General features: G+C 43.0%; 1 protein-coding gene across 3 annotated transcripts; it reads left to right on the top strand.

Annotated features, from left to right (window-relative positions):
* The first annotated feature begins 3,691 nt into the window (after positions 1–3,691).
* Positions 3,692–12,660, top strand: scrn2 (secernin 2). 3 transcript variants are annotated; one of them, XM_060048166.1, is made up of 9 exons: positions 3,692–3,834; positions 4,482–4,644; positions 5,170–5,351; positions 6,376–6,575; positions 8,740–8,955; positions 9,928–10,093; positions 10,409–10,589; positions 11,133–11,289; positions 12,268–12,660. In XM_060048166.1, the coding sequence occupies exons 2-8, from the start codon at positions 4,483–4,485 to the stop codon at positions 11,283–11,285; spliced, it is 1,260 nt and encodes a 419-aa protein (XP_059904149.1). In that variant the 5' UTR covers positions 3,692–3,834; position 4,482; the 3' UTR covers positions 11,286–11,289; positions 12,268–12,660. The 3 variants fall into 3 exon arrangements, with proteins under 3 accessions (XP_059904149.1, XP_059904151.1, XP_059904152.1); XM_060048168.1 differs by having other exon boundaries at positions 11,375–12,660; XM_060048169.1 differs by lacking the exon at positions 12,268–12,660 and adding an exon at positions 11,382–12,261.
* The last annotated feature ends 1,210 nt before the right edge of the window (positions 12,661–13,870 follow it).

The following is a 13,870-nucleotide window of genomic DNA, read 5'->3' as shown; positions in this document are numbered from 1 at the left end:
GGCCTCAGTGCTTCCCACACATCTACATCCTCACCTTAGGGGTTGCTACATAGCTGTGTTTAGTGTGTGTGTGTGTGTGTGTGTGTGTGTGTGTGTGTGTGTGTGTGTGTGTCTGTGTGTGTGTGTGTGTTTGCATGTTCATCTACCTCTAGGACTGTGTGTGTGTGTGTGTGTGTGTGTGTGTGTGTGTGTGTGTGTGTGTGTGTGTGTGTGTGTGTGTGTGTGCGTGTGTGTGTGAGCAAGTGCTGTGCTGTGCATGTGTGTGTGTGAGAGATAAATCATAATTTTGTTTTTGCGTTCTGAATCTCATGTCAGCGTCATTATGACTTTTAGTTTGTTCCAAACAGTTCATATTTCAGTCGCTTCATATTTTAGTTGCAATCATTTCAAAAAGTACTTGCTTGTATTGGTTATTATTTATTTGCTTTTTGATTACTTTAATATCAGCATGGCCCAAAAGTCATATATCTCAGTTCATAAAGTGTGTTTATATCGTTTTATGTTTATGTGACTCATGATGAAATTGGAGATGGCTGATCTGTGTGGCAGCAGAGCCACATAGGAGGCAAATAAAGAAGGAGAATAGTTTTTCAGAACAGTGTCCCTTTAGGCCATTTAGATTGAAGGGTTTGTATACAAGTATAAACTCCTTATTCCCACCCTATATTTATTTTGTTAACCACTAGGATGAAAATCATGTTTAGCGATCAAATGCATGAATTAGAGTAAAATACCTATATAAAAGTCACACCTTTTAATCACAAGAAATTAATCACAATTTAAAAACAATTTGACAGCAGATGACATACAATGAGCAGGTGACTCAAAATAATTGAATATACTGGTAAGTTCTTGAGTAAATAACGCAAAGACGCTCAAAGTTTCACAAGGTACAGGTAAAACAAAAAATATTTATTGGTTATGAATTGTTTTTTGTCAAATGTTATATTGCTCTTTCCATTATGCTCACTTGCTTGTACTCACCTGTTCAAAACTGTTTACATTGTTGTCTTACTTCTGTGTGTGTATGTTTGTGTGTGTGTATGTGTGTGTTTGTACCACTGAGAGCTTATATGGGTGCACATATGTTGTTGTATGTAAATGTATTTATCTGCGTGCGCACTGTGCATCCACACTCATGTGTTTGTGTGTGAGTGAGTGTGCGTGTGCACTATGTGTTTACAAGTGCGTGTTCACCGCCTAACGTTGGGTGCGCCTGTCTCGGTCTCAGGTAGGTGTTTCCTGCACACGGTGTTTCTCGTGTTGTTTGGGTGTCAGGGCAGACAGGATGTGCCACTGTTGTCAGCACGCTCTTGGAGATGAAAGGACTGAGGGCGCGTGCAGTCAGCCAAGGGCTCCGGCCGTCGACTCACACATTTCCTAAGAATCTAGAAGGTTTCCCCCCCGCAGCATTCCGCCGGCCGAGGCCACAGAGGCACACCGTTTACTGCGCCGCACCGCAGAGAATCAAACTCTCACCCATAACCTCGACACCCACCGTAGCACTGGTAGGGTGTGTGCTGGTGGGTCCAGGTGTAACAGCCTCTGGAGTCCCAGAATAAACTGAAGGGATTGGATAATGTTGTAGCATGTAGCATGGCACATTTATTGCTATACTATTTTGTTATTTTATGTTATTATGTGAGTATTACAGTATGTGTGTATTATTATTGTTATTACAAATATTTTAAATAATTTAACATATTGATGTATAGAATATGGTATACATAAAATGCCGGTAAAATCTCTATATTCAATTCAAAAACACAAATAAGTGAAGCTTAATTTACAACGGATTAATGAGTAATGATAATGATAACCTGTCGAATCAGATATTCCTAGACAGATGTTTCTGTCATCAAATTAATCCAATTAATTTCTAAAGTCTGACGAGTTGAGCCCAGATCTGAGCGATCAGGGCGTTTCCCTTTCTCTCGCTTGTGTCTGTTTCAATCCATCCTTCTGCTGGAGGCAGGGATTTATAGGCGGGTAATTGGCGAACGCAAACTCGTTAGTAAACTGTTAAAATGTGTCAAAGTTTTGAATTAACACAATGTAGACTGGCCACGGTACAACGCTGCACTAACATACCCGTGTTAAAATCACTTTTTGGACCATTCATCCACTCTTGAAAAATGTGTTTTCCTCTGTATAATATTGCTTTAGCAACAGGAAACGTGGTGTAGCTCTGCCCCTCGATGTTGTTGGATTCCTGCCGAGGTTCTGTACTGTTTCCGCCAAGAAAGTCTGCCATAACATCATAGGATCGCTGGGTCCAAGTTCATTAAAGAATTAACAGCATCATCCGTTGCAAAACATCAGGAACACACATGTTAGAGCTATGGAGAGAGAACATCAGGAACTTTGGGACGTTTCTTCAGCAGGACCGACTGAGGAGTCATGAAGCCGTCCTTGTGTTTGAAAGTCTCCGTGTTATACGAGTTACATGCAGACCTACAGTTACAGTCACCAACAGTTATAAATTATTATAGAATTCTCCGCCATTTTGTGATCACAAGAATTGTAGAATCGTAAAATCCTCAATAAACCTAAATTCACCGTACAACCATAGGCCCATCAAAGCTTAGTTTCTCCAAGCCTCACTTGAGAAGCGCTGATCACAACGCAACAACGTCATCCCATAATGACAAATAATTCCACGATGAATTGCTAAAACACCATTGATACCAATCCCATTCTGACAATCCTATCCTTCCGAAACGGAGGCCGTCATCGAGGTCTGACGTTGCGACGTACATCATGCCTCATTCTAGATCCGTCCCAGCAGTTATGGGCTTATGTCTTTCCGTTTGCAAGGTGTTCCCATTCCTCTGTCATACACTACATCTGCGCAATTAGGTGTGGCCCCCGAGACACAATGTCGGCGAGGGATGTATGTCAACGTCGGTTAGTTGCCCCGTAAAAGGTGTATGCCGGTGTAATTGCTCCTTGTGTTGAAGAGATGGAATGCAATGTTTGCACGTTATTGCTCTGTGGCATGGAACATGTACAGGAATATCTGGTGTCTAAAGCAGTGTAACTTGTATACCAAACGACGCACAAAGGATAGCTCAACTGAAATGCTTGTTGATAGAGTTATACTAGGCTACATGATGCGCCACTCCCTGGACCAGGCAGACGCCTTAAGGTCATGGAAGGCATGCTGACTGCTTGCAGTTTGTGTCTTCCGTCTTTGTTATTTGTGTTGTCGTCTGATTGGTGTACATGGATTATAATCAGATTATAAAGATTATGACATTTTTTTATACAGAAGACAAAATCATACTTTTGTTTGGTTTTCTTATTTTAAAAGCGATGGTTTGCACGCACACATTTGTGATATTGCTGCAGTAAATATTGTATTTACAGGAGCCAGGCGTGTTGAGTGAGAGTGATATCCTACTGAGGCCCAGGATCAGAATCAAGTGTAAGATTATGTTATATTGCTGCTTTAATTCTTCAACACCCAGCACTTCAACAAATAGACAAATAAAAACCTTTAAAATAATACATAGTAATTTACATTTACAGTTGGGGCATTTAGCAGACGCTTTCATCCAACACGACACAGTACATTTGTCGAGAAGAAAAAGAGACAATAATATAACACTGTCAGTACAGTTAGGATCTGCATTAAGAAGGCACATTCACATGCATTATTTAAGAATGTACATTAGATCTAACATTGATGAGGTCGAGTCGCACAGTGACGCGTCGAGAGGAACCACTACTAGACCTTTAAGTAGACCTGTGGACTGCCGGTCACGTGGTGCAGCAGAGCACTCCAACCTGCAGACACTTCCCCGCTAGCTGTCCGGTCCTGCGGTCGGAAAGGTAACATTTTTCTCTGCGGGAATTAGAGCAAAGCAGTAGTTACGGTAGCCTTATACCTTATAAACCTCGCCTAGCGGTTGACATCTCTCGCATTGGCATGTTGTGACGGAGTCGCGGCTCGCTGGCTGTCGTTCCCCCCCTCCCCTGCACAGTGTGTGTGGTTGTGTGTCTGTGTGCGTGTGTCTGTGTGTTGTCTGTGTGTGTGACAGACGGTCACCGTCAAGGCCCGCTGTCAATAAACACCGCTTTGAGCTGCTGATCAGATCAACACGACCAGACGACAATCTGATCCACTTTGACTCATTAGTTCATGTATCAGGTTCGATTCAATTTAGCAATGCTGAGAGGAAGTGTAGTGTACCCATATGCAACAATCTTCCGGTCGGATTTGTGAAGCTTATAAGTGAATAAAGTGCTCAGCAGAAGGCTTCCTAATCCTCCAGCGAGAAGGATGGGCAGATTTCCTAGATAGATTTCTAAGAAGAGTGTGAGGGGTTATTCCTATCAATTTGTGATTTAATTTCCTCCGTGACACAGACGTGCCGTCCAAATCAATTTTAAATGCTAATTCTAAAACTGAGACGAAATAATCCCTACTCAGCTATGACCGCCCCAGTAACAATCTGCCTCATCATTTCTGTTCTCAGGATGGCAGAATCCCCGTTGTCATGTGACTGTTTTGTATCCCTGCCTCCGGGTTCTCGCGATGATCATGTGATCTTCGGGAAGAACTCGGACCGTCCACGGGATGAGGTGCAGGAGGTGGTCTTCTACCCTGCGGCCGCGCACCCACCCGGGTCCTCGGTGGAGGTAGGGCCCCCTGAAAGGACTATTATGTTGGGCCATTTATTTCGAATAGGAATTCAGGTTCAATGTGATGGTTGTTATTACTCATATTGTTTGGTGTAACAACAGATTACATTTTCATGGCTTTAGGTTTTTAGTATTGTAATGTAAATTATTATGATATCAATGGCAGTCAGGCTTAGATTTTTTCATTCATGTTGAAATTCAAATTTATTCAACTTGAACTATGGGCTCACATTATCGCATAAATCCTTAAAAAACAGTCCACTGATAATAATGTCTGTCTATGTCCATGTCTCTCTCTTTCTCTGTCTGTCTCTCTGTCTCTGTCTGTCTGTCTGTCTGTCTGTCTGTCTGTCTGTCTGTCTGTCTGTCTGTCTGTCTGTCTGTCTGTCTGTCTGTCTGTCTGTCTGTCTGTCTGTCTGTCTGTCTGTCTCTCTCTCTCTCTCTCTCTCTCTCTCTCTCTCTCTCTCTCTCTCTCTCTCTCTCTCTCTCTCTCTCTCTCTCTCTCTCTCTCTCTCCCTGTAGTGCACATACATTCAGATCCCCCAGGCAGAGCACACCCACGCGGTGGTCCTGAGCCGACCGGCCTGGCTCTGGGGGGCTGAGATGGGGGCCAACGACCAGGGTGTGTGTGTGGGGAACGAGGCCGTCTGGACCCGCGAGCCGGTCTCCGACGGAGAGGCCCTGCTGGGCATGGACCTGGTCCGGTAAGCGGCCCATATATATATATATATATATGTAGCCCACTCTGTGTGGTCAGGAAACAGGCATGTTCAGTTCAGTTCAGTTTAACTTTATTGTCCCAAAAGGGAAACTTGTCTTGCAGTCAGGTACACAGAAAAAGCACAATATACACAAGGACACACTACAAAGAGACATACACAGGCTAATACAAATAAAAAAAACAGCCATACTTATCTAGTCATCAGATTCAAATACATTTACAGGTATGTGCAAAGAGCGCGTGTGTCACTTAAGTTGTCGAGGTATATAAATGAAGAATGTCAGTAGGCAATGTTATATACACCTTCTTTTATTGAGTTGCTGTGATGATGTGTTTATGATAGCTATGATTATATCTGTCTTGTTGACAATAGCTTGTAATGTAAAGAAAAGAGAAAACATGTAGTTGGCCTCCTGTCATATGTTTCAAGTTTTAATTATTTATGATTATATCTGTCTTGACTTTAGTTCACGATATAAAGAAAAGAAAAAACATCTAGTTGGTGAGATGTCATGTGTTTAAGTGTGAATTAGTTATGATAATATCGGTTTTGACCTTAGTTTGTAATAGAAGGTAAAGAAAAAACATACAGTTGGCCTGCTGTCACGTGTTTAAGTTTGAATTAGTAACGATAATATTCTAAACATTAGTTTGTAATATATACCAAGGAAAAATCATACAGTTGGCCTGCTGTCATGTGTTTAAGTTTGAATGAGTTATGATAATGTCTGTTAAGATATTAGTTTGTAATATAAAGAAAATAAAAAACATACAGTTTGGCCAGCTGTCATGTGTGTTTGAATTAGTGATGATAATATCGGTCTTGACATTAGTTATTGGTAATATTAGCCAGATGGGTCCCTACTCGACCAGATGTCGTGTGTTTATACAGTTCTACTCTCTATGCAATCCCGCCTTGGTTCGTTCTGCTCCCAGCTTGGACTATACCATCCGGTACTGTGAGGTAGGGGTGTCTCGGCTGAAGCAAAGGGTGTTTGCGTTGGCAGGTTGGGGCTGGAGCGAGGTGCCAGCGCCTGGGCAGCGCTGGAGGTGATCACTGGGCTCCTGGAGGATCACGGGCAGGGGGGCCCCTGCAGGGAGGCCCAGGAGCCCTTCAGCTACCACAACACCTTCCTGCTGGTGGACCGCACCGAGGCCTGGGTCCTGGAGACCGCCGGCCGGCTGTGGGTCGCCCAGAAGGTCACAGGTAAACACGTCGCTAAGGTGATTGGTTGTTGAGCCCGGTTGGTGGATGTGGTGTCACAGCAGGAAGTACAGGACAGTACAGTACGGGACGGGACATTACAGTACAGGAAAGTACAGTTACAGGACAGTATAGGATAGAAGAGGACAGGAAAGATTGAAGGAATGATAAGATAATAGACTGTTGAACCCAGCCGGTGAATTCTGGTGTCATAGCAGAAAGTTCAGGACAGTAATAGGAATATAAATAGATATGTTTTTCGATTAAGAGTAGAAACTACAATTGAGATTCAGAGTTTATTTTATCACATGTTATTGTACAAGTACACAATAGTAAAAGGATTAGGCTTGGTTCCTCAAAAGTCGAAAGGCAGCAACAATACAAGATAAAGTATACAATATAAAGATATTAGTAGAAGTTAAAAAATAAGTAAAAATAAGAAGTCCTTCGTTCGCTCTGCCGAAATCTTCAGCTTTTACAAAAAGGAAACACAGAATCCAAAGTGGGTTCTGGGCTATAGGTAGTCTCGCCTCCAACAGGACATTTTGACACGCTTGTGGTGTATCCATTTCATCACTGCCGGCCCAGTCACCACCAGGTGTGTTGCCAGCCGGCCCGCTCACCTGAGCAGGTGTTGAGCATAAACTATCAATATGTCAGATGGCTGCGGTTCAACAGGCCTCCTTCCCGGCACCATATTACATACCGGAAGTTAAGGGAAGAGGCGTGAAAAGATTTCCAGTGTGGAACATTTAACAGTGGAAGAGCTACTGTTTTTTTTCGGAGTTTGGTGAATTAATTTGCCAAACTTTTGATCTCGAAAGAATATAACTTTTGTTGATTGATTAAAGTAAGTTGAGTTAGTAAAATGACAGTCTGATTGTGGTTGACAGAGTCCATTCGCAACCTTTAATCAATATATCAATCAACATTATACTGATCATTTTCTTGTGCTACCGTGTTATTTGAAGTTATATAATTGAAACAAACATTCAAGAGGTAGGGTATACAATAATGAGGATAAACATTAAATGGAAGAAAATTATTAATCAACATTTCCAAATATCACATTTCCTTATTTTACAAAAAGTTTATTTTGAAAGTATGATGGTTGTGTTCTATATTTGTGTGCATAACATTGCATAGCGTGTGACACAATGTAATAATATTGACTTAAGTTAGGCTTTCTCTTGCATAATAACAAAAATATACTTTTGATCTTTGCTCCCCACTTTCCTTTACTGATCGCTAGGACCAAGCTCGAACACACACACACTCAACTCCTGTGCTACACTGTTTGAAACTGACACATACAATTATATTGCTAAATATTAGTCAGCACAAGTCAATGATCTGTTATATATAATAATTTAATAATTCATTAAAGTTTGCGTTTGGTACAGAAGAGAGCGCTCTTGTAAATCACCTTCGGACTGGTATCATTTTACTCACTTTCATAATCAACAGTATTTATATCCTTTGTGCAATTTGGATCTCTTTGAGAGTGAAGCCGCACTCTTTAAAACGTTGTGTTGAAAGGTTGCCTTATGAAGTCCCACATGAAAGAAAGTAACTCATCCTTGCTGCTTTCATATGAAGGAGGAGGCCGCTTTAAGCTAGATGCTGCTAATAAGATCTATTTCATTATTTGCTTAACATTTTGGAAATTATTTTTTAAAAACGTCATCACCTACCTATAATGGCTTTCCCCTAGTTGAACCCTGGGTAGTTTGATGTGGCTCGTTTGTGTCGACGAGCAGAAAGAAAAAGTTCTGCAATTACTACCTCTTGTTCCTAAACTGTAGCACTTGTGGCAGTTTGCTAGTCTGACCAATTGTATGTACTGGCATGATTCCTGCACTTTGTGGCTTGTATCTTCATAGTTGAACGCACTAACAATGCACTTGTGTGAGTCACTTTGGTTCACAGCGTCAGCTCAGTAAATGTAATAATGTATTAATGGTAATAAGAACGTGACCCCTATCAGTATTACTTTATTACTGATATATAGAACACAACTTCCCCTTTGAAGCCACTCGACATTCCCGGCGGAAGGCCAGTGATAAATCCTGAATCAGTCGCGCCTTGTACGGGCGTCTCTGGGTGGGAGAGCTCATCTTCGTTCAGAGGGTGACGTCTTGGTCTCCACTGCCTGTGTCTCTCTCAGCGGGGGTGAAGAACATCTCCAACCAGCTGACCATCGGTACGGAGATCTCGGCCGAGCACCCTGAGCTTCGCAGCGTGGCCCGGTCCCAGGGCTGGTGGGATGGGGAGGGGGAGTTCAACTTCTCCCAGGTGTTCAGTCCGGAGAACCCCCCCGCCCGGATGGAACTGGCCAAGCAACGATACAGAGGAGGCACGGCCCTGATGCAGCAACACGACGGTGAGGAGCCGTGTGTGTGTGTGTGTGTGTGTGTGTGTGTGTGTGTGTGTGTGTGTGTGTGTGTGTGTGTGTGTGTGTGTGTGTGTGTGTGTGTGTGTGTGTGTGTGTGTGTGTGTGTGTGTGTGTGTGTGTGTGTGTGTGTGTGTCTGTCGGTGATGCACGGAGAGTTTCTAACACAGATCCCCGAAAGAAACGTATTTGTTCATTAATCTCTAAACTCAAATGAAAGTAATGAAATTAGCAAACTGAATAACTATTAAAGTAATATTAGGATACGATATTATAAGTTGAGATGGCCGAATAAATTTAGGCCCTCTACATTGTGTGTCTGGCCATAATTTTAAGCTATTTTATAATCTGCGTATTTGCCCAATTTTGTCCATTTTTCTGCATGCTTGTGAGAGCAGCCTATTATGGGCAATGCATTTGGATTAATGAATTGAGTTTTACGAATTTGTAATCACAATTGTTTTTACTTTTACAATTGTTTTTACATAATTGAAATGTATATGCGTTGTCTAATATATGTCTTATGTAAGCCCAATATTAATATGACATAATGATATCATTTGCACCAAAAATTAAGACGCAAATTTTAACTCACCATCCCGTAAATCACACACTTAATATAAATATAGAGAAAAGAGTGATCCGCAGTCGATACAGCAATGTGTCTTTGTTTGTGTGTGTGTGTGTGTGTGTGTGTGTGTGTGTGTGTGTGTGTGTGTGTGTGTGTGTGTGTGTGTGTGTGTGTGTGTGTGTGTGTGTGTGTGTGTGTGTGTGTGTGTGTGTGTGTGTGTATATTCATACGCGTGTGTGTGTGTGTGCCTGGTTCAAAAGGTATGTTCTGTGAAGGCATAAAATTGGAATGACGCGGCCAGCAAATGTAAACATGGTAGTGTAGCCCTACTTAGCCCGAGCAGATTCCCACTCATTCACACAGCACTCGTTCCCTTATTTATTTGACCCCAGGGTCGGTGACGGCTGAGGTGATGATGTCCATCCTCAGAGACAAGCCCAGCGGCATCTGCATGGACTCTGGGGGCTTCTGCACCACGGGCAGCATGGTGTCTGTCCTGCCCCGCGACCCCGGCCTGCCCTGCATTCACTTCTTCACTGCAACCCCCGATCCCTCCAGGTACGCCGCCCGCCCGCCCGCCCCACGGTGTCCTCACACAGCACATCGTTCATCTCGACGAGCGCAGTGCTGATTTAAAAAAATAAATAAAAAATGACATGAGAATCTACTCCCCCCCCCTTCCCCTTTTATCACGTCTATTCCTCACGTCTACATTTCACCTCAGACTGCTCTCTGGGTTGACGGCGATCTCTCCTTCTGTCTGTCTGTCTGTCTCCCTCTCTCTCCGTCTCTTTGTTTCGGGGCACGTGTGTCCCTGTGTCTCCCTCTCCCCCTCCCCTGGTCTGGGACCCCCTTTCTCCGCCCCGCCACCAGGTCCATCTTCAAGCCCTTTGTGTTCTCCGAGCGCGTCGGCCCGATGCAGCGCGTGGCCTCGCCGCAGTACGGCCCCGACGACCCCGCCAGGAGGCAGCCCCGCTTCCAGAGCCAGGTGGACCGGCGGCACGACCTCTACAAGGCCCACCAGGGCGCCCTCTCCAACATGGACGCCAGCCAGGTGGGCGCTGTGGACTGAGCTAAGCTAGCGGTAGCGCCGCGTCGCCCGCTGAATGTACACGATGTTCATCAGATGGTTATCTTGGCACAATAGTTACAACAATAGTTGGTTTTTAGGAAAAAGGTTAAATAGATGGGAAATAAAGGTGCCCATAAATATACATTCACCGCAATATAACATTTCCCGAGACCGATTTTATTATTTTGTTTTTGAATCAGTGGTTTTAAGTAGTGGTCAGAGAAGTGGTTTTACTAGTGCAGTTACATTTTTGTGATTTGAAATCAGTAAAAAAATGTACATCAATTGGACATACGTGGTACATCGTGTGTCTGGATTACATGTTCGTGGGAGAGTTAAACTACCACCTGTTGGCCTCAAACACACATTTAAAATAGAATTTAATTCTTTACAAATTAACAAAAATGACATGTTCTCCCTGTTACACAATAGAATTAGCAGGCAATAAACCTGCCAGCCTGGTCTGGAGTCCGTCTGTCTGTCTGCCCCCTATTTACGCTCATACAAGTACCACGTATCCTTCAGAATGAGGGGTTGGCCGTCTACGAGATCCTCCGGGACCTGGAGTCCCAGTGTCTGGTTGACATCCTGGCCATGCTGAGCGGAGAGCTGCCTGGAGAGGAGCTGGGGGATCTGTTCTTCGACTGTGTCGACGCAGAGATTAAGTTCTACCAATAAGAAGGTGAGAGACAGTCTTGCCCCCCCCCCCCTGTGTGTGTTTTGTCTCGTACTCCACAAATAGGGTGATTCATACTTCTGTGTTGAAGCGCCAAGGCGGTACAGAGAAGGAGTCGTGCCCTTATAGGGTCAGAGGTCATCGCCAGGGCTTCCCTCCTAAAGACGTAACCGGCGGAGACGGCTCCGTCTGCGACATCTTCCCTGCTACGTTTTCCGGTTCATTGATGCCGACATCCAAAAAAACATCGGAGAGCATCGAGTATAGTTGTGGGAGGTTCCCAGATATTTTAAAAGATATTTTAACACATCGTCTTCATAAATCCAAACAGTAGCTTTTAGGGATGCACAGATTGAGTGATTGACATGCTTGATCCGAATATAATCCCGGTTGTAGGTGTTCCCAGAACCGCCTTTTTCAATATCCAAGGCCTGTAATATGCAGGTCTTTTGCAGGCAGGTTGTTTAAAATCAGCTTTTAAATTCTAAATACTAAAGTTTTCTGTTTGATAATTTTGCCTAAATAAAGAAAGCCTGCTAGAAGTCCCCATCGATGTGTGTGCATGCTCAAAAGGTTGGCAAGAAGTATGCCCAATCCTCTGGACACGGTTTTCCGCAAATCTGCTTCATACGAAATTCAATGACAAAAAAGTACTTTACCGCTGGACACACGATGCAGAAACACAGCTTCAACTTGCTCTTGCATCTCAACTGATAATATAAAAGCATAATATTAGCCTGATATGCATACAGTTTGCCCATTTCATTACCTTTGTTTCACATTCTGGTGAAGCCTCAGTTTAGATTAATAGTAGTGATTAACCCAGTTTATCTTAGGGGAAATGATCAGTACAAGGCGCAGGTGAAACTACCTTAACTGCGCATCCCTATTGGATGTACGCTCAACTGGCTGTTAGACTCAGACATATAATTCAGCTGTAAGTCACCATGAAACCCTACAAGATGACATTGCTCTCTGTTGCAGCGCCCTCCAGTGGAGAGTCCTAGTGCTTGCTGATCCCCAGGAGCTGGCCCAGGGAATATTACAGTTTGATCTGCTTCCGTTTGGCTTACTCTAAACACCTCTCTGACGTGATTCCACCTCCCCGAGCAGACATAATAACTACACTTCACTTACCATGCGTTTGGGCTGTCACCGCTTTCCAACCAAGGGGGTAATGATGAGTGAACTTCGTTAGTGAGTATAATGATGTAGGCTAATGCACAGCCATGTTTATGTGGTAAAGGTACCTGACTTTGCACAAATTGTTGATTCAAGTACAGCATTTGTTTGATGTTGTTCGTTACCGTGAGTGACTAGGGCGTCTCATGGTGGCAGTCTTGATATGTAAAGATCCAATAAAGAATGTGTACTGTCTGTGCTTTAATTGTGTCTTGTCTTTTTAATTAAAAATATATATATTTAAATTGTAGTCTATCACGATCTGCATACACATATATAAACGTATTATTACTCAGTCCTTTATTAGTTTAATTTGTGAATATACAAGCTACATAATTGAGTTGTTTCTATATTTTTCTATATTCTTGGCTGTCAAAGCTTTTAAGATATCACTAAGGGCTTTGAATTGACAATAATCCATGACATTATGTGAATTTAATGTTTTATCAAAAAACGGTTGGTACAAGATTTACGATTAAAATCCAAACTGACACATGATCTTTGCAGTTATTAATATTATTCATGAGTATGGTACGGATAACCATGAGACAGGGGTCACAAGCAGACGTTTCTTTATGTTATATATACAGTATATATAAATAAATATTTATTTTATTATATTTACATATACATCTTTTTTATTATTATTATTTTATTTCAAGTTTCTACCAGTAGAGGACAGTGTAGCCCAAGCACTTGCGCGCCACGACGTCAATAGAAACGAAAAAGAAAAAGGCGAGAGAGAGAGAGAGGTAGAACGTTCTTCGGGTAAATACGACATGAGAGATTTTGCCAACAGTTAACAATCCATCCAACTGGACTGCGAGTTCAACCAGACTCACACCCGGGACATCGGTGCCCGTGATGAAGAGCGCATCCGGCGGACACGGTATCTGCAGGCCCGCTCCGACCGTCCCCATAGGAGAGCTAGCGACCATTTCAGATAGCAACACACAGCCAGCAGCTGCTCCCTCCATGAGTGTATGTTACAGTTGGTCGAATATCGTATCCACCATCTACAGCTTGCCACACGTATACCATAATATGCTGTGTGGATTCTGTTTACGGTGTGGAAATGTGTATGGTGTCGAACTGGGGAATCGACTAGCTACAGTTGCTAACTAGCCTTGTTTCCGTTAGCATCAGGTCCATGTGTGTGTGTGTGTGTGTGTGAGAGGTGTGAGGCTGAACATGGGTTTCCCAGTGTATGTCGTGTAAGGATGCATGTGTTTACATTGTGATTCAGGTCTTAAGGACACATGTCCTGTTTGGTTGTGGTAGAGTTGGTTGAATACTGACATTTGATACTTGAATAAGGGATGCTCTTATAATACTATGATCGTAGGGTGTATTTTACGCCTGTATTATTTTAAAGATGGCTATGTACTTTTTTACAATCTGTTTA

The sequence above is a fragment of the Gadus macrocephalus genome, chromosome 3 (assembly GCF_031168955.1).
Source record: "Gadus macrocephalus chromosome 3, ASM3116895v1".
Classification (NCBI taxonomy): domain Eukaryota; kingdom Metazoa; phylum Chordata; class Actinopteri; order Gadiformes; family Gadidae; genus Gadus; species Gadus macrocephalus.
Note: the sequence above shows the minus strand (reverse complement) of the source record. Positions and strands in the feature narration are given on the sequence as shown.